At 54.8% G+C, this 17,889-nt stretch overlaps 1 protein-coding gene across 3 annotated transcripts in view; it reads right to left on the minus strand.

The window, feature by feature from the left end:
- Positions 1–1,445: 1,445 nt before the first annotated feature.
- The window catches only part of ANGPT4 (angiopoietin 4), a 38,575-nt gene continuing 22,131 nt past the window's right edge, over positions 1,446–17,889 (minus strand). Inside the window, exons 2-10 of one of the 3 annotated variants that reach the window (XR_014149123.1) lie at positions 17,625–17,780; positions 16,053–16,174; positions 12,959–13,191; positions 10,756–10,871; positions 8,494–8,595; positions 6,841–7,007; positions 6,247–6,325; positions 3,923–4,053; positions 1,446–3,443 (exon numbers count right to left, since the gene is read on the minus strand). Coding sequence is in view for 2 of the 3 variants with exons in the window: in XM_006745930.3 (XP_006745993.1) it covers positions 3,283–3,443; positions 3,923–4,053; positions 6,841–7,007; positions 8,494–8,595; positions 10,756–10,871; positions 12,959–13,191; positions 16,053–16,174; positions 17,625–17,780 (1,188 nt within the window). In the remaining variant the exon portion in view is untranslated. The other 2 variants (XM_006745930.3, XM_081833015.1) reach the window with 2 other exon arrangements.

Here is a 17,889-nt window from a genome sequence, read left to right on the forward strand (position 1 = left end):
CTTGGAGAGCTTTCCAGAAATTTCCTTCAGTCCTTGAAATAAGTAGAGGGGACCCTACTCCAGTATTTTTGTGGTTGGTGCCAAGATGCCCCAGAGAGGCCCGCACAAGGGAGGCAGCTCATAGATGCAGGGGCACCGGAGGTGGTGATGCGCTGTGCCACCTCGGATGAAACCCTTTTCCTCTCTGAGCGCTAACTTCTTCATCACTACAGTGCGGAGAATGCCGGTCTGGTGTAGGGAGCGGGGACAAGGATTCTGCAGAGTCAGGTATCCCAGAAGCCAGATCCTATGCGTAGGGACCTCGAGGAGATCCAGCCAGGGCCAAGGCCACACCAGCCATGCCCCCACGGGGGCCTTGTGCTGCCTGGAGTCCTTCTGCTGGTCTTGTCTGCAGCCACTGTGGCTCAGCATCGCTCTCAGGGGGCTTAGAGAGGTCAGCAGCTGCTCTGTCCTGATTGCAGGGATGGGAAACAGAGACTCAGTCAGAGAGGACCAGGGATTCTGCTCCAGGGACACAGCCAGGACAGCGAACCAGGGTCTGACATCCCTGGACAGGCCACAGCTGTGTCCTTGATAGTTTGGGGCAACCCCGAGGTGAGCTGGAGCCTGGGGCCAGGCCTTGGGGGCACGGAGGCTGGGAGAGGGGGCAGAGATGGAGGGAAATGGGAGTCAGAGAGATGGAAGGAGGAACAGTGATTGCCAGTCTGGAAATGGCGCCTGGAAACAGCTAGTCCACGTGACTTGGGTGGGACTGACTCCACCCCCGTTCCAGGTGTGATCAGGTGGCCCAGGTCTGGTCAATCAGACACATAGTGATAAGTGCAGAGATGCGCACAGGAAGACCAGTCCCAGCTGGAGAAAATCATGCCTTTGCTGGAATCACTGGGACAGGGCATTCTCTGTCTTAGGGATGCTCAGCTGGGAGGACATGAGCCCAGGGCTGCTGGAGCCACCTGTCAGGAGAAAACCTGATGGAGAGTAAAGTCAACATGGTGGATGCAGGGCTGAGAGGTGAAGAGGGACATCATTTGAGCCCCTGGATCTAACCGTGCCTGAATCCACTCCTAGACTTCCTGGCATGTGAGTCAATCCATTCCTTAGGATAGGGTTTCTATCCCTTGTGTTGGATGAGTCCTGGCATGGAGGAGGAAGGAAGGTAGGAAGGAAGGATGACTATTTTAGAACAGGCATCTGAGGGTAACCCAAATCAGCTTCTTGGCCTTTTCTAGAAAATGACTACAGACCCGGATTTGGGCCTCACCCCACCCAGAGGAGTCTGTCCCTGGGGCTCCCAGCTCTGGCTTCATCTCCTCTCCAGTGCCCACCTGGCTGATAAAACTCTGCAGTACACACATAAATGCCACGGAGTCAAAAAACAAATGCTCACCTTACCTGGGTCCAGAAGAAGGGGGGCATGCACTTAGGGGTGAATTTCCTCACCCCACTTTCCTCTTTGGGAACTAACCTTTATTAGGCACCTGCTCATGCCGAGCCCTGTTACAAAGTTGACATACACGGTTCATCGCCTCCTGCCACAGCCCAGCCAGGAGAGAGCATCATTTCTAGTTCACAGACAAGGCAACTGAGGCCTTGAGAGGCTGAGCCACTGGCCTCAAGTCCAGGAGCTGGAGCAGGTCTGTCCAATTCCAGAGCCCCGCCGGCAGCACGGCTGGGCACGCGGTAGATGCTAAATGAAGGCCTGCCCAGCAAATGCTGTGTGAGGCCACGTGAGCCTTCCGGGCAGCACCCTGCCCCTCGGTAATTTCCCCCTCCTGCCTGAAAGGCCACCATTGGCAACCCCATCCTTTGTTTTTTTCAAAGAGATCAGTGTTAATCTGTGCTGGCTTTGCTCAGGGGACCAGCTGAGGCGGGACTCAAGGACAGGTGGGAAAAGGTGGCCCATTTCCACCATCCCAGCCTCATCCAGGAGAAAACCTGAAGACAGAGGCGTACCCTGGTGGGACAGCAGGTTGGTCCTGGCTGGTCTGGGTGTTGGCTGAAGACAGCAGGACGGTGCTGGCCTCATCAGGCCCGAGGAGGGTGACAGTGATGGGGGTGGGTGGCAGGGCGGCTGTGGCCCCTCTCTGACCCTGTCCTCTGAAGGAAGCTCGTGGGGAGCCCCTGGTCTCCCAGACCCAGGCTAAGGCCGGCTCTGCCCCACACTCCCACTTCCCTCAAACCCCCAACTGTAGCATCACTGTTGGATCAGGTGGGAGGAGAGGGCTAGGGTCCTGGCTTGGAGGCTGGAAGGATCTGGACTTGAAGATGGCATCCTGCCCAAGGCAGAGTGGACAGTCCCCAACAGTCCCTGAAACTTGAGCCAAGGTGGGCTAGGGCTACAGGGAGTGCTGAGAGGGTAGCCTCCAGGCAGATATCTGGCTTCTTGGGGCCAGAAGGAGCCTGGCAGGACCCCAGCCCACAGCACAGATCGGAAACTTAGTTCTAGATCCTTCTTCAGGGGTGGCATGTGTCTTCTTTAACCCAAAGCTTCTTCCAGTTGCTTTTAGAGGCTGTTGGAGACCATCACTGTGTCTCTTGTAGCTCGAAAGTGTGAGTGCAGATGGGGGTGGGGAGCTAGGGCTCCTCCTCTTCACACTTGACCAACTTTTTCCAAGGGCATCTGCAGCCCCGAGAGATGCTCTGGGATAAAGAAGGCCTGTTTTCCAATAAGGACACTTGGAGAAAGCTGCCCACTCTAACCTCTTCACAGGCAGTCAAAAGGCATATGCCCACACTAAAGGCTCTGACAAGTCCTGCAGCTATGGATGCCTGTTCATATTGATTTAAGCTGGTGTTTCCCTCCATAGGTACTTTTCGAGGGGAGCCTGAGTTATTCTCTCCAGAACACCTTCGAGGACACACTGGGGGTAAAGAAATCCTTGTTAGATCTTCTGGAGCCTCCAAGAGACCAGGTCTGAGCTCCAGATGCTGGGGCCTAGGAGGGGTGGACTGTTAGTCATGTATTTCTTTGAGGACCTACATGAAGTCTGTTCTCAGCTCATTCAGGGTGTTGTGACCCTCAAGCTGGCAGGGGGCCCGTGCAGGAGACAGAAGGGAAGAGGACAGAGGGACACTGTAGAGGCAGGATCCCCCCATTACCCACCATCTCGCAACTTGAGGGGAACAGGGAGGCAGCGGACCCTCTGACTCCCGGGCAGGAAAGGAGAGCGGCCTCAGGAGACCCAGGGTATCCAGGACAAGGCCCTGGCACTGTGCCCTGTGTTTGGGGTCCAGCTCGCCCCGGCTCTTCCACTGGGTCCAGCCTCCGGGCGCGGCTGCTTCTCAAATGCCCACGGGGCGCAGCATCATGCGAGTGGCCCGCAGCGAGTAGCTGGGGCCCTGGAAGTAGTGCCAGCGGATGCCGTTGAGCTTGCGCGTGTGGTGGCGAGCTGGGTAGTAGATGCCGTTGAGATTGGAGAGGCCGCAGGCGTCAAACCACCACCCTGGTGGAGGGAGAGCAAGATGCTTGGGCGGGGGGGGGGCAGCCAGTGGGTTGAGGGCAGCCCCCCAGGCCCCGGGACTAACCGGGGCTGCTGCCTCCTCTGGGAAGCCAGCTCGCAGGGGGAGATGGGGCCGAGTGGAATGGGCATGCGGGCGGCAGGGGGACCCCCAGACCCTCTGCTCAGCCTGCAGCCTCTGGAGGGCGGCACCTCGATGGCCCCCCCCCAGCTTGTTTTCCCCTAGCCCAGTCTCAGAGGAAGATCGGTGGTGCCTGTGATAGGATGAGGGGAGACACTGAGGGAACCTTAAGGACTTAGTGGGGAAAGGGTTTGGTGGGGGGGACAGCCAGGCCAGCGTGCGGGTGGGTGAGACCCTGACCTGCACCCTCTTCCCGACAGCACCTGGCTGAATGCACGGGACCTGGGTGGGGAGGTAATGGGGGTGTCCTACCAGGTGCAGGGCTCCAGCCCCCCACACCCACCTCCAGACAGCATCTGGGCACACTTGCAGAGGCAGTTGTCATTGTCTGCGTCACGGGTGCTGAAGTTGGTGCCTTGCAGGACCAGGCTGCTCTGGCGTCCTGCTGACCCGCTGTACCCACTCAGAGAAAGCCTGGAGGCCACCCGGAGGTGGTGATGGGAGATGGGTCCAGAGTTAGGTTGGCTGGTTAAAGAACACCCCGCCCCCCAAGAGGCTTTGTCGAAGGCTAAGGGTTCCCTCCAGTTGTTCTGGGAGGGGGCGCCCCAGTCTAGGCTGCTTGGACTGTCCCTGGCCCTGGCTTGCCCTCCCTGCCTGCTGCCTCCCAGGGGCAGAGTACTCGCCGTGTGCCAGGCCTCCCTCATCTCACTGAACCCGTGTCTTGGACAGGACAGAGAAGGATCAAAATAATAATACTAATAATGAGGACGATGGCTAACATTTTTTTGAACACCTCCTGTGTTCTGGGCATTCTGCGGCTTAGCTCATCTCCTGGCATCCTCACAACACCCTATTATTTCCATCTAACAGATGAAGAAACAGAGATCCCAAGAGCCCAGGGAGGCTGCCCCAGGCCTCGGAATGAAAGACGGTGAGAGCCAGGTCCCAGCCCAGGGTGGCCTGCCTTGGGAGCTGTGTGCCTTTTGCTCCCCAGCTGACCATCCTGCAACCCCAGCCCACCACCTCCCGGAAGCCTTCCCTGACCACACCAGCCCACATGGATCTGTGCCCCGGGGCACCCCCAGCCCTGTGACTTGCACATCTGCAGCCAGTGGGGGAGGGTTTCTATTTCTCTGCCAGGTTGTGAGACCCTGGTGGGCACGGCCAAGGCTGCGTGGCTATTACGACCATGAGCTCTGGGGATAGAATGCCTGGATTTGCATCCCAGCCCTGCCACTCGCCAGCGGCATGACGGTGGGCAGACTGCTTCAGCTGCAGTTTCTTCAGCTGCAGTTTCTCCTTCTGTTAAAATGGTAGTGATAGTAATGTTACCCGTGACGACCTCGTTCGTTATTGTGATCCGAGGTCCTTGGAGTGTGAGGAGTGCAGAGCGGTGCGGGCACACGGTAAATGCTCAGCACATTTAGCGCTTGTTAGCCATTGTCCCTGCGTTCCTGCCCTGGACACACGGCCGCCATAGGCTCTTGCTCAGCCTGACAGGAGAGGGTGTTGGGTGTTTGTAGCCCCGGCAACTGAGGTGGGGACCTGGTTTGGGAAAAATTAAGAAGGTCCTACGGGTGGAGAAAAACGGACACCAGATGCAGCCAGGGCAGCTCAGGGCAGCTCTGGTTCCCCCAGGAAGGGCCTGGGAGGTGCTGCTGGTGGGATCAAGAGGGAATGTGGGCCCTGGGCATGTGGCCTGGCTCAGTCCCTGCGCCTCCCACCACGGGCTCTGCATGTCTGTGCCCTAACTGTGAAGCCCTAACTGTGCCCTTAAATGTGCAGCCCGGGGCTTGCGTGACTGGTGTCGCAACGCCCCTCCAAAGGGGCCCATCTCTGTTAATGCTCTATGTGCAGTATCTCATTTGAGCTTCATAACACGTTGAATAAGGTAGGTACACCTAGGGCACCCATTTTACAGATGAGAAGGTGGAGGCACTTCTTCAGGGTTGTTCAGGGGGATAAGGATTGAGTCAGGACTTAAGCCTTGGCTTTGGTGGCTTAAATAGGAGTCAGCAGGGTGTTGTGGTGACTCACTGGTCAGCTTGAGGAATAGAGAGGGCATCCAGCTTAGCCCTGCCTAGCCCAGACCCAGGGCACGGTTCATTCAGCTCTGAAGCTTGCAGTTTAAGGAGGACTATTATCAGATTGGGGTGGGTCCCATAAGGAGGATGTCAGGACAACTTAGCTGGAGGATCCAGGGGCATTTAATAAGAAGAGAGAGGGGTAGGGCACTCATTGAAAAGCTCCCCAAGATGGAATTAGACATAAAGTATAGGAGGACAGAGAGCCACCAGAGATTCCTTTGGAAGAAGTGACCTTCCTGTCAGTGGAGGCATTCCAGCCTGGCTGGATGATGACTATGGCTGTGGAGGAGATTCTAGCATCATGGGATGACCCAGATGATAGGTGAGGTCCTTTGCAGACCCGTGAGTGTGAGTCTATGATTTCAGTTCTATCCTGTTCAAAGATAGCCAGGACCTAGTCTTCTCTCCGAGAACATTGAGTTTCTCAGAGAGGCAACATCATGTAGTGGAAACACCCTGAGTTTTCGTAGCAGAGAGATCTGAGTTCAAATCCAAGCTCTACCTAACTTGTAACTTTGGGCAGAGGACTTAAGCTCTGTGCCTGCTTCTACATCCCTAAAGCAGGTACAGCAGTGCTTACCTCAGAGTGTTGTAGGAGGATTAAATGGAGTAATATGCCGGGAACATAGTAGGTGCTCAATAAATGCTCTTTTCTTTTCCTAAACAGAGCCAAGAACCAAGCCAAGGGAGGTGTGGAAGACCTTGATGATGCTATATTATACTCCTATTTAAGCCCATCCTGCCGTTAAAGAAGCAGAGGTACAGAGAAGCCAGAACTTTGACTTGCCCAAGTTCGCAAAGCGAGCTGGAACAGAGCCAGAATTAGCTCAGGTCCCCTGATTCCCTGCCCAGGGACCTTTCCACCTCACCCCACAGCACGGGACAGCCTGGACTCCCCGCTCTGGGCCTCAGTAATATGGCTGACTCGGGGTGACTGACCTTAGAAGGCCCTTTCCTGTTCCTGGGCCGGCAGCGTCAGCGACATGCTCTCCACCCCACCCAGCGGCTAGGACGTGCTGAGTGTTAACCAGCCGCCTCCAGATCCCGTGACGTGTGCTCAAATGGGGGACAGATGGTAGCAACAGGAGACGCCCAGGGACTGACCCCTGGTACAGACTCTACAGCCACTAGCCCGGGACCCTGGTCCGCCCACCAGCCTGGGCCCCGAGCCCACCTGTACAGCTGCCCCTCGCTGCCCAGCTGGAAATGCTCATACTGGGCATAGGCCTCGTTGCCCTCCCAGTCTTGCAGCTCCACGCGCAGACAGTAGGCTGCCCTGCTGGTGAGCTGGTGCACCACCTCATTGCCCAGCCAGTGCTCCCCCGCCAGGTCACCGAAGCCCTGCGGAGAGTGAAGGGTAGGGGTGGGTTTCATGCTGCGATGGGAGGCTGCCTCCCCGGCTGAAGAGCTGGGCTGGGCCAGGCTCCAGGGCCACTTAATCCAAAACCATGTTGCCTAATGATCAAGTCCACAAAGTACAGAGTGGGCAGGCCTAGGGATGGGAGTTCTCCACCTCCTAGAGCAAAAAGACTAAGATTTTTGTAAATGTAAAATTCTGTTGAAAATAATTGAAATCACATTTCCATGGAGTTTAAGAACAAGCAAAATGAATCTGTGGTGATAGAAGTCAGAATAGCAACTACCTTTGGGGGGAGTATTGACCGGGACACACGGAGGCACAGGGGGGCACAGGGAGGGCTTCTGTGGTGCCGGCCGTGTTGTAGATATACCTAGCTTTGAATGGTGGTCACGTGGGTGAATACGTATGTAAAAATCCACTGAGTATCTTACGCCTGAGATCTGTGCACTTATCGGCATGTCTGTCGAACCTCAATAAAAAATTAAAGATTTTAATAAGCTGCATGAATTGTAGAGCAAACCTTGGTCAGTGACATGGCAGCTGCTGCAAGATTTCAGCAACACAGAAATGCAAAGCTAAGCACGTTAGGTGTCACCAGTGTCCCAGGGTGAGGAGAGACAAGTGCCCTGGGCCCGAGCAACAATTCAGCACCAAGGACAGGGGCACACCTAAGCCCCACTCCCCATTTAGCCACGTGGCGCTGCAGATCAGCCTAATGATGAATATTCAGTGCCCTCCTGTATTTCTGCGTCTGAGTATCCTATTTCTTTTTGCCATTTCAATAATTGTTTAAAACCCAACTGGCTCAAGAACACTCCTATCTTGATTTGGTATTTATTTTTAAGTATTTATCAAATGAACAGTAAGCGACACAACTAATGATATTGTTGCATTTCCGTGTATCCTTTTCTATTTCTTTTGCTTGTGGAAACTTTAAGAGCTTTTAAGTCAGCTTGCCAAAAATCCTTTATTCAAAATTTAATTAAGAAATTGGAAGACAATCCGGCACCATGTCTCATCTTGTAAAACGCATGGGGTCTTTGAGCCAGCAAGTCCATGTTACAGAATCTCTCCTGCAGATGTCATTATATTATTGTGTGCAAAGACAGGGACATTCATTTAAGCAATGCAGCCAGGGGTGGGCAGGGGAGATTACTTTCTTTCTGTTCCTTTTTTTTTTTTTTGTATTCTTAAAAAAATTTTTAAGCAATATGCATATATAATCTTTCCACAAATAAAAAAAATAAGGTTAAACTTTTATTCTTAGGATATATGTCAGAACTTGCAAAAAAGAACGTTCAATTTCTGGTGATGGAGTCCCTGACAGTGAATGTGCCCTGGGAAAATCTGTTTGAAGGTGGTTTGTTTTAGGTGGGTTGATTTTTTTTTTTCTGGGAAGGGTTGAGGGCGATCCACCTGCTCCAGGTTTCAGGGCGGAGAAGCCCCTTCCCAGGGCAGCAGTGTTACCTGTTTGTAATCTCTCCAGTTCCGCTGGAAATTCACGCTGCCATTCTCACGGCGCTGGATGAGAGTCCATCCGCCTCCATTGGCCTCCATGTCACAGAACACCTGGAAGGAGTTGGGTGGTGGTGGGGGAGGGAGTTGGAAGCCCCCGGAAGCTGGCGGAAGCAGGTCAGGGCTGGCCCAATTTTGATTTGGCTTACATTCTCACAGAGCAACAAGTGAGCCTGGAGGTCGAGGGCATCAGAAATACCCAGGTTCATATTTCCCACCTATTGTCATCATTTTTCTAAAGTCATGGGCAAGTGATGCCCCCTCAGAGCCTTCCTTTCCTCACTCATAAAATACAAGTGTTAAAACCTTAACCTCTTTGTGCCTCAGTTTCTCATCTGCAAATTGGCTTGATGTGAGAACTGCGTAAGCTGAGCCATGTAAAGAACAGAGCCTGGGCATACTGGGAACTCAGTAAGTGGAGGCTTTTCCCTCGCTGTTATTGCGAGGTTGTTGTAAGGATTAAATGCCGAGAGGCGTAACACGCTTGGCACACAGCATAGACTCGGGAATTTTTATTATGTTCGGCAGACAAATGTTTTCTGAGCACCTGCTATATACCAAGCTCCATTCAAGGCATGGGGGATGCCAATATGGATAAGACAGAAAGAGTCTTTCCCTCAAAGTGCTCACCATCCAACATAATCTCTTCTTTCAGCCTAATCTTTGTTCACATATTATTTTTCCAGCCAGTTCAGTACATGTTCAGTGTTCAGTGAGGACACACTTGGTCCCTGGTCCCATACTAGATGACAGAGACAAATCAGAGATAAAGCAACCCTCAGGGCCAGCTTGGTCTGCAGGAGGCTATGATAGGGCAGGCAGACTATTGATTATGAACATTTGGGTTGCTACAAGGAGAGCTCCTAAGAAGGAGTCACTGAGCAACCCTGGCAGGCTTCCCAGAGGAGGTAGCATGAGAATAGGGCCTTGGCATGTGCCTGACAGACCAACAAGGGGAATGGCACCTCCAGCGGAGGAAGCAGCTCTGAGAAGGTAAAGGCCAGCTCAGGGAGAGAAGACAGGGACATTTGCTGTGAAAGTGGCAGAGGGTGCAGGAAGGGAAACTGAGGCCCAGAGAGGACAAGGGACTTGCTCAAGGCAAGTGAGACTGAAGTAAAGCTAAGGTGTGAGCCCAGAACTCTGGCCTCCCAGGATTCCACCATAGCTGAATTGACTTAATTTCATGTAGAACATTTACTTAAAAAGTCGTGTCCTTTTTTTTTTTTAAAGATTTTATTTATTTATTTGCGAGAGAGAGAATGAGAGACAGAGAACACGAGAGGGAGGAGGGTCAGAGGGAGAAGCAGACTCCCCGCTGAGCAGGGAGCCCGATGCGGGACTCGATTCCGGGACTCCAGGATCATGACCTGAGCCGAAGGCAGTCGCTTAACCGACTGAGCCACCCAGGTGCCCGAAAAGTCGTGTCCTTTTAACACTTGCTTTTATTCAGATCATTATAAAAATAAATATAACAAAAAGGTGAAATTCTAGGTAGAAATCGAGGGCCCGAACTCTGTCTCAAAGAGGAGTTGAGCAGATGTGTATGTGAAGTGTTAAAGACAGTCTGGAGACAAACTGATAGGTATATTTATAGGAATTCAAAGGAAATTGAACAGGGAATCGGGAAGTGTGAAGACTGGCTAGTTGTTCTCTATACTCTCTCACTGCTGGCTCTGGCCCCCAAGCCCTCCCTCCTGATAGCCACCCTTTCCCTTGACCCCTCATCCATCCATCTGATAACTGGACCTCAAAGCCTGGGGCAACCTTGGAAACACTCACTGAAGATGGTGGGGTCTCTATCAGCCCTGGTCCCTAATTTCCCACATAGAGCAGAGCCCCCACACCTGCATTCGACCGGACTACATGTAAATTAGAAAGAAACTTCTTTGGGTTAAGCCCCTGGATTTTCCGGGTTGATGTGCTGAATAAGCTAGCATTACCTTAAGCAACGCAGGACTATTTTCTGCCCTTCCACCTGAACGCAGCTCTGGAGAAGATGCAGGAGAAGGATGCATTTCCAGCTCTGGGGACTTCTGCTTTACCCCCACATTCTGACCTCTGACTGGAGGGGGGCTGCAGACAGTAGGGTCATCCCACCTTCTCTGGGGTATCTCAGATGTTGGACAAGGCCTGAAGCTGATGGGGGGTGGCCTGCCAGGGACGCCCTTGGCTCAACCCCCTTGGATAGCCTCCGCCCCCAGGCGGTCCCCTAACCTTCCTGGGCTCCGTCATATTGGCCACATGGATGGTGTAGATGCCACTGGCATTGGCCCCGAAGCGCTGGATCTCTGCACAGTCCTGGAACACGTGCTCAGCTGCTCTCACAGAGGCTGCAATGGGACAAGGCAAAAGCAATCGGAGGTAAGCTAAGGAGAGAGGGAAGGGGCCAGGTGGGTACCACTTCCTGCCAGCTTCCGGGTTGGGAGGTGCCGGGGACAGGGAGAGGTATCAGACCTATGCAGAGGACCGTGCAGTGAGAGGAAGTGGTGGAGGCCAGGGAGGGAAATGACCCGCCACCCACGAGAGCAGAGCTGAGGCCAGAGCTGTAGCTGTCCAATGACCTTGACCGGAGTAGGACAAGGCTGGCACAGGCAGGGTCACCAAGGAAGGAGAGATGAGGCTGAGTTTCAGCAGGGGGCAAGGTCAGCCCTGCAGGCCAGGATGAGGAGCCCGGGCTGTGCCGAGGAAGAGCGCTCTGGCCAGAGTGTGGAACGGGGACTGGAGGGGATGAGACTCAAAGCAGGGAGGCCACGGACGAGGCTGCTAGAGTCCTCCAGGAGAGGTCATTGGAGTCTGAACTCCAAGGAGGTCCTTCCCCCTTTCACAGACCAGGAAACTAGGGCCCAAGAGTCACGTAACTGGCTCAAGGGCACATAGCTGGGAGCACAGGCAGAGCCTTCCTGCTCTCTAGGTCATACGAAGGAGTACTTAGAGCCTTGGGCTGGAGGCACAACTCCACAGTGCCCTTCTCTGGTGACAGTGGTGACAGTGGGGCAGGGGGACAGGGCGTTTGGGGCAAAGGGTGCCCGAGGCAACGTGCCCTCCCCAGACCGGTGAACAGACATTGGGTCACAGCTGGAGACTGGGCTAGCGGTGAGCCTGTGGGGGGAGGCCTTGGGCCTGGGCCTGCATCTGGGACTGAGCTACAATACACCCACACATGGGACTCATTTAGGCGGCTTCCCTGCCAGGGCTACGCACAAGCCTGTGATGGGTTCGGGTCACTCCGTATCTCATGGTCTGGAAGGTATCCACTTCTCCTGCCTGTGGCTTCCCTGGGGCCTCAAATCCCTCAAACCCAGCAGGGCCTGCCCGACTTAGACAGAGCCCTGGTGCCATCCTTTGGCACCATACTGCCTGGAACCCATCACTATTGCTTGATTCCTTGTGCCTTAAAAGCTTCCCAGCCTCCTGCTGTGGCGATCCAGCCCGGGTAGAAACCCCTTCTGAGGTCTTTCTCTCACCCAGCCATTCTCCATTGCCCGGTTCCAATTGCGTTTCCTAAAACATAGTCCCACTGGGTGCAAAACCCTCGTGTGTCTCCTGATTATCCTCAGGTTCATATTCTCTCTCCTCAGCACAGCCTTTTAGGCCTTTAGTGGCCTGGTAATTTCAAGAACACTGTTGGCACATAGTAGGTACTCAAAAATATGCATTTCCTCCTTCTTCCCTTAGAGACCCAGAGATGGGCAGGTGGGTATTTTTGCAAGACTATGCTGTTCACTGCTGCATCCCCAGCACCCGGCACTGGGCCTGGCACACAGTGGGTGCTCAATCAGGGTTTTGCTGACCACGTGATTGAAGCCGAAACCAGCAATGCCTTGGCCACCCCAAGTGGCCCCATCAGAAGGAGTCAGTGAGAGCTGGGGGAGGGGGGAAACCCAGGCATTGTTCTCCCTTCTTAGAAGCTAGGGCCAGAGATGTCTCCTCACTCCTGTTTGGCCGTCCTGGGCTTAGGGACAAGGGCGACAGGGTGACAGAAGTCCTTCGGGAACAGTGAGTCCAACCTCTCCATTCTATAGATAGGGAAACTGAGGCCGGGGGAGGGGTGGGGCAAGTCTGAGCAAGCGAGGATGGAGGGTGGATCCTGGATCCCAAACTTGGCAGTCTGGGCCAGCAAATAAACCTTATTAGCTTCACTTCCGTTAAACAGATGGGGAAACTGAGGCCAAGAGAGGGACGGGGACCTGCTCAAGGTCACTCATGGAGTCAGGGCGTAGAGTCTGGATTGGTTCCTCCTGGGACTCTCGTCCTCACCATTATTATTGTTTGTTGTTATTTCTGTTTCACAGGCGCTGGGAGAGGGGCCGGGCCTTCCCCCCCCCGACCCCCCCGGGGAGCCGCGAGGGGGTAAGCAGGGTCTCCCTCCCCTCTCCTGCCGTTCTCCCGCACCGCGCCGGGCGCACCGCTCGCTCACCCGGGCCCTGGGCCACGACGCGCACCAGGCGCTGCACGGACTCCAGCAGCCGGCGCTGCTCCCGCTGCACGAGACTGGAGTTGCCGCTGGCGGCGCGCAGGCTGCGCTCGAGGCCGGCGAGGGCGCCACTCTGGCGGCCCAGCAGACGCCGCAGCCGCTCCTTCTCGCCGCGGAGAGAAGCCAGCTCCGCCTGCTGCTGCGTCTCCAGGGCCTGCACCCGCGTCTCCAGCGCGCTGCGGGGCGGAGGGCGCACGCGCGTCAGCCCGCGGTCCCCACCACGCAGCCACACTCGCGCGCTTGGCCCTGAGACCCCCGTGGGGGGGGGGGACACTCCGCGGACCAGATCCGCACCGAGGCCCAGAGAGGTCGAGCGTCCTGCCCTGGGTTACACAGCTGTGCCCACCGATGGCAGAGAGTGAGGAGGGGAGGAAAGAGAGACCCCGCCCTGAAGAAGATGGACTGGGGTCCATAGAAGAAAGAGGTGCGGGTGGGAGGACATGCCAGCAACCGGGTCGTGGTTACCAAATCCCCAGTATGCCTGCCCTTTGACCTAGCAGTCGGCTCTCCGGAGATAACCTCCAGGGAGCAGGCGCGAGAGCGCCCCTGGGGGGACTGGTTCTGCTAGAGAGAAAGGAAACAGCCTAAATGTCCAACAGCCGGAGCTGGCCGAGGCTGTTTTCTTTCCGTGTCCCTAGAAATGTTCTGGAGCCGCAAGAGGAAGGAGGCAGAGCGCATCTGCACGCATTTGGCAAGACGCCCAGGACGTGGAGTGAACTGCGCTGGCACATCGGTGTGTCTAGTCCAGTCCCACGCGTGGGAAGACAGAACAAGAGAAAGAAGAAAGGTATTAATGGAAATGGAGAGGGAAGCCGGTGAACTGCTAGGAAAAGGCATGGAAAGACACGTGGAAGGACACGGCGGTGCCTGCGCTCGAAGAGAAAGTGAAAGATAGCTGGCTAAGTGCTGTTCCCCCTGCGGAGCCGGTTCCGGAGGAGGAGGGCGATGGAGAGGGAGGAAGATGGAGGCAGCTGGAGGGAACCCACTTTCCCTTTCGTTTTATAGGTCCTTGTTGTGTGGTGATATAATAAACATGGAGCATATTTGTCATGAGTTTTTTAGAAAAAGAGTTTTAGAAAAAGCAAAAAGTTCTAAAACTCAACTCTTCCGCTTTTGGCATTTTATCCTGGTTTGCTCCCCGCGTGTGTGCAATGGGGTATGGGGACATTATTAGGGGCTTCTCGTTGAACAGGAGTAAAAGACAGGAAACAACCTTAATATACATTAATTGGGGACTGGGGATATAAGTGTGGGCAGCCATAGGGTGGAACATGACACAGAGAAAAGAATGGGACAGTCATGCAATTATAGAACAGTTTCTTGGAAAAAAGAGGTGCAGAAGAGCAGTAAGCTCCATTTGGGTTCAAGAAGGGCAACAAAAGGATATGCACACATATTTGTTTACATATTCATAGGAAACCCTCAAATGTTAGCTTATAGAATGTATGCTGTGGGGTAGGGATTTTTATCTATGTGTTCACTTCTGTAACCCCAGTTTCTAGAACAGTGTCTGACCTGTGCTAAGAGCTCAAAAAACAACTGTTGGTTGAATGAATGGAAGAGGACAAGACACTAGGAAGAGGGGTTACCTCTGCTGTGGGTGGGTGGGTGGCTGAGGGATAGAGTAAGAGGGAGACAGTCTCCTATCTATGAGGTTATGCCGACCCATTCTCCAGACTAGAACAACGAGTCTAGCCAGGGCAGAAGGAATTTCCCCTGAGCCCCGAGTTCTGCTGCAGGAAGAGAAAAAATTGGGGCACACTCGGATTCTAGAATCTTAGCGATCTCCATGGGCCAAGCGCTTATTGATGACATCCTCCGTCTTCACTGACTTCGAGGCACCTGGTGCCAATTCAGACAGTCCCAGTCCCTGCCCTTGCCCACCTCGGGATGGGAGCATAAGAATGAGAAGGTGGACAAACTATCATGAGCTACACGCAGATCAGAGGGAGCTGGACGGGCCTGACGGCCTTATCTTGACCCAGAATTTGAGCAACAATAACATCTCCCCCTGCACACGGGTCCGTGGCCGCTTCAGTGGGTGGGTGTTGCCTCCTCCAGCATCCTGACCTTGACAGTTTTTCTCTACTCAGCTCGAAACCAAGATGAAATCAGCCTCAGATGTCCATTTCTCTGCCTTATCTGTACCCCATGACTCTTTTATTCTTTGTAATTTGCAGGGTGTTCCCCTCAAGTGTATTTGCTTACAAATGCCGAGACTCTCTGCCGGTGAAGACGAGAAGCTGGCAGTGTGGTTGCTTCTGGGAAGGGAACCAGTGGATAAGATCAGATTTCCTTATTTACAAATAAGTAAATCAAATAAAAATTTACAGGGTGAATTGTACAGCATGTAAACTGTAGCTCAATAAAGCTGTTAAACATTTATAAAATAAAGAAACAAAGGGGGGTGCCTGGGTGGCTCAGTCGTTAAGCGTCTGCCCTGGGCTCAGGTCATGGTCCCAGGGTCCTGGGATTGAGCCCCGCATTGGGCTCCCTGCTCCGCGGGAAAGCCTGCTTCTTCCTCTCCCACTCCCCCTGCTTGTGTTCCCTCTCTCGCTGTGTCTCTCTCTGTCAAATAAATAAAATAAAATAAAATAAAATAAAAAAAGAAGAAAGAAAGAAAGGAAGGAAGGAAGGAAGAAGGAAAGGAAAAAGAAAGAACAGAGAAAGAATTGGGGTGTCCTGAGCCCCCGGGGAAATGTCTGTCTCCTGTCTCCACCCAGGGGTGCCTGTCTGGCCCCCAGCCCCACCCCAGGGCCCACCTTCACTCCCAGCTTGAGTCTGGGACCAAGCCCTGGTTTCAGTCCTTACCCCAGCTCTGGCAGTACCTGAGCCCCCCAAATGGTCCTTCACTTCAGTCCTAACCCGGGCCCGCAGCTCTGGCCCCAGGCCCCGTCCCAGGTACCAGCCCCAAGTCTAGTTTCCAACCCTGGCCCCAGCCCCAGCCCAACCCTGGCTCTGGGCGCCCCCCCACCGGCCTGGGTCCCACCTGCCTTGGGTCCCAGCCCTGGCCTGGTGCCAGGGTGCCAGTGCCCACCTGTTGCGGCCCTGCAGCCTGTGGAGCTCATGGCCCTGCAGTAGTAGCTGTTTCTCCAGCTTGTTGGTGGACAGCGAGGTCTCCAGCAGCTGGATCTCCATTCGGGATGTCTGGTTCAGGACCTGTCCCAGCAAACAGGAAGGGGAAGGGCGCGACGCAGACCCTGCAGGAGCCCCGATCAGCAGTCGCCCACCCGTCCAGGGGCTCTGCCATCCAGCAGCGTGCCGACCTATTTCCCTCCTCCCAGCAGTTAGTTCCGATAGTCGTCCATTCATGCCTTTACGCACCCACTCACAGGCCCTAGCTGAGTTGATGATCTGCTTCTTGACAGCAGTTCCATTTCTCCTGTTGCTCAGGCCCCAGGAGGGGTCCCCCTTGACCACCTCCCTCCCGCCCCAATCCAACCTACCAGCAGGTCCTGTCAGATCCAGCTTCCAAATGGGCGCCTGACCACCCTCCCCTACTCCAAGGCCCCCACTCTTGGCCTCTGTCATTTCTTGCCCTGTGCCCTGTGCCACCCTCCTCACAGGGCTCCCTGTCCCCACCCTTGTTCCCTACACTCCTTCCTCTGCTAAGCAGTCCAAGGCAGCCTTTTAAACCGTGGCCCATCTGCTCAGAATCATCCCGTGGCTCCCACTGCACGCAGCGGAAAAGTCACAGTCCTCGCCACGGCCTGCAACGCCCTGTGATGTCCTCTGCCCACATTGTCTCTGGGATCCCTTGCCCACCCCTTGGGCCCCTGCTCTCTCTCTGGCTACACCGACCTCCTGGATGTTCCTGGAGCTTGCCAGCGCGGTCCCGCTGCTGGGCCTTGGCCCATGCTGTTCTCCTTGTTCTGGAAGGCCCTCCTGGTGAGCCTGGCTCGGACCCTACCTTCTCCGCAGTGCCCTCCTGGCCTCCCTGTCCAAACTTGCAAGCCATCCATTCACTGCTCCTAGCACACACTCCCTCCCTCCTGTCTGTGCCTTTTTCTCCTGAGACCCTCATCCTCTCACATGTGCAGGTTATTTATCCTGTTCGTTCTCCTGGCGGTCATTAGAAAGGAAGATGCACAAGCGTGGGGGGTGCATGCCTGTTTCATTTACTGCTCTGAACTAGAACCAGGAACCTCCCGCGGTGCCTGGCACATAGTAGGGTTTCAACAGACACGTGCCTATTTGTTGTTCAATCTTTTCCTCCTTTCATTTACTCACCCTCCTGTTTATCCATCCATTCCCTCCCTCCCTCCCCTTCTGTTGCCCCGTCTCAGAGTTGCTGGCCCTGTGAGGTTGAATGAATTCTTTATGATCCATCTCTCCCTGTAGCCCTTGGAACCCCCTGAGTGCTGCTCGCCCCACTCATCCCAGTGCCCAGCACAGACCCAGAGTCACTGGAGTCACAGAGACAGGAGAACCAGGCCCAGGGCCCACCCCCAGGGGCATGGCCTGGTGGTCAGAGTGTTCTGCGACAGGGTCATCAGGGAAGGGCCCCAGGGTGCTACAGGCCCAGACTTTACCCAGGGACAGAGGTCAAGGCTGGCCACAGCCCTTCCCCTTTCCCTCCCCGCCAGTGCCACCTACTTGGCCTCCGTACCTGAGCCTCCACATCAGTCAGCTTGCGGGTCTGGGCGGTGGTCTGGTTCAAGAGGCTGGTGCCTAGCTCCAGCATGGTGGCCGTCTGGTTCTGGACCATGTGCTGTTGGACCTGTGCCAGCTCTGATCTCAAGTTCATCTGGATGTACCTTTCTAGCTGTGGGGAGACCGTGGGCTGGGGTCACGGGTAGGGGCTGGAGGAAGGCTCCTGTCTCTTCCTGTGTCTTCATGAAGGACATAGAGCAGCGAGCACAGGCCTCCCTGCC

This window comes from Leptonychotes weddellii, chromosome 10, assembly GCF_054177405.1.
Source record: "Leptonychotes weddellii isolate Sample4059 chromosome 10, ASM5417740v2, whole genome shotgun sequence".
Classification (NCBI taxonomy): Eukaryota; Metazoa; Chordata; class Mammalia; order Carnivora; family Phocidae; genus Leptonychotes; species Leptonychotes weddellii.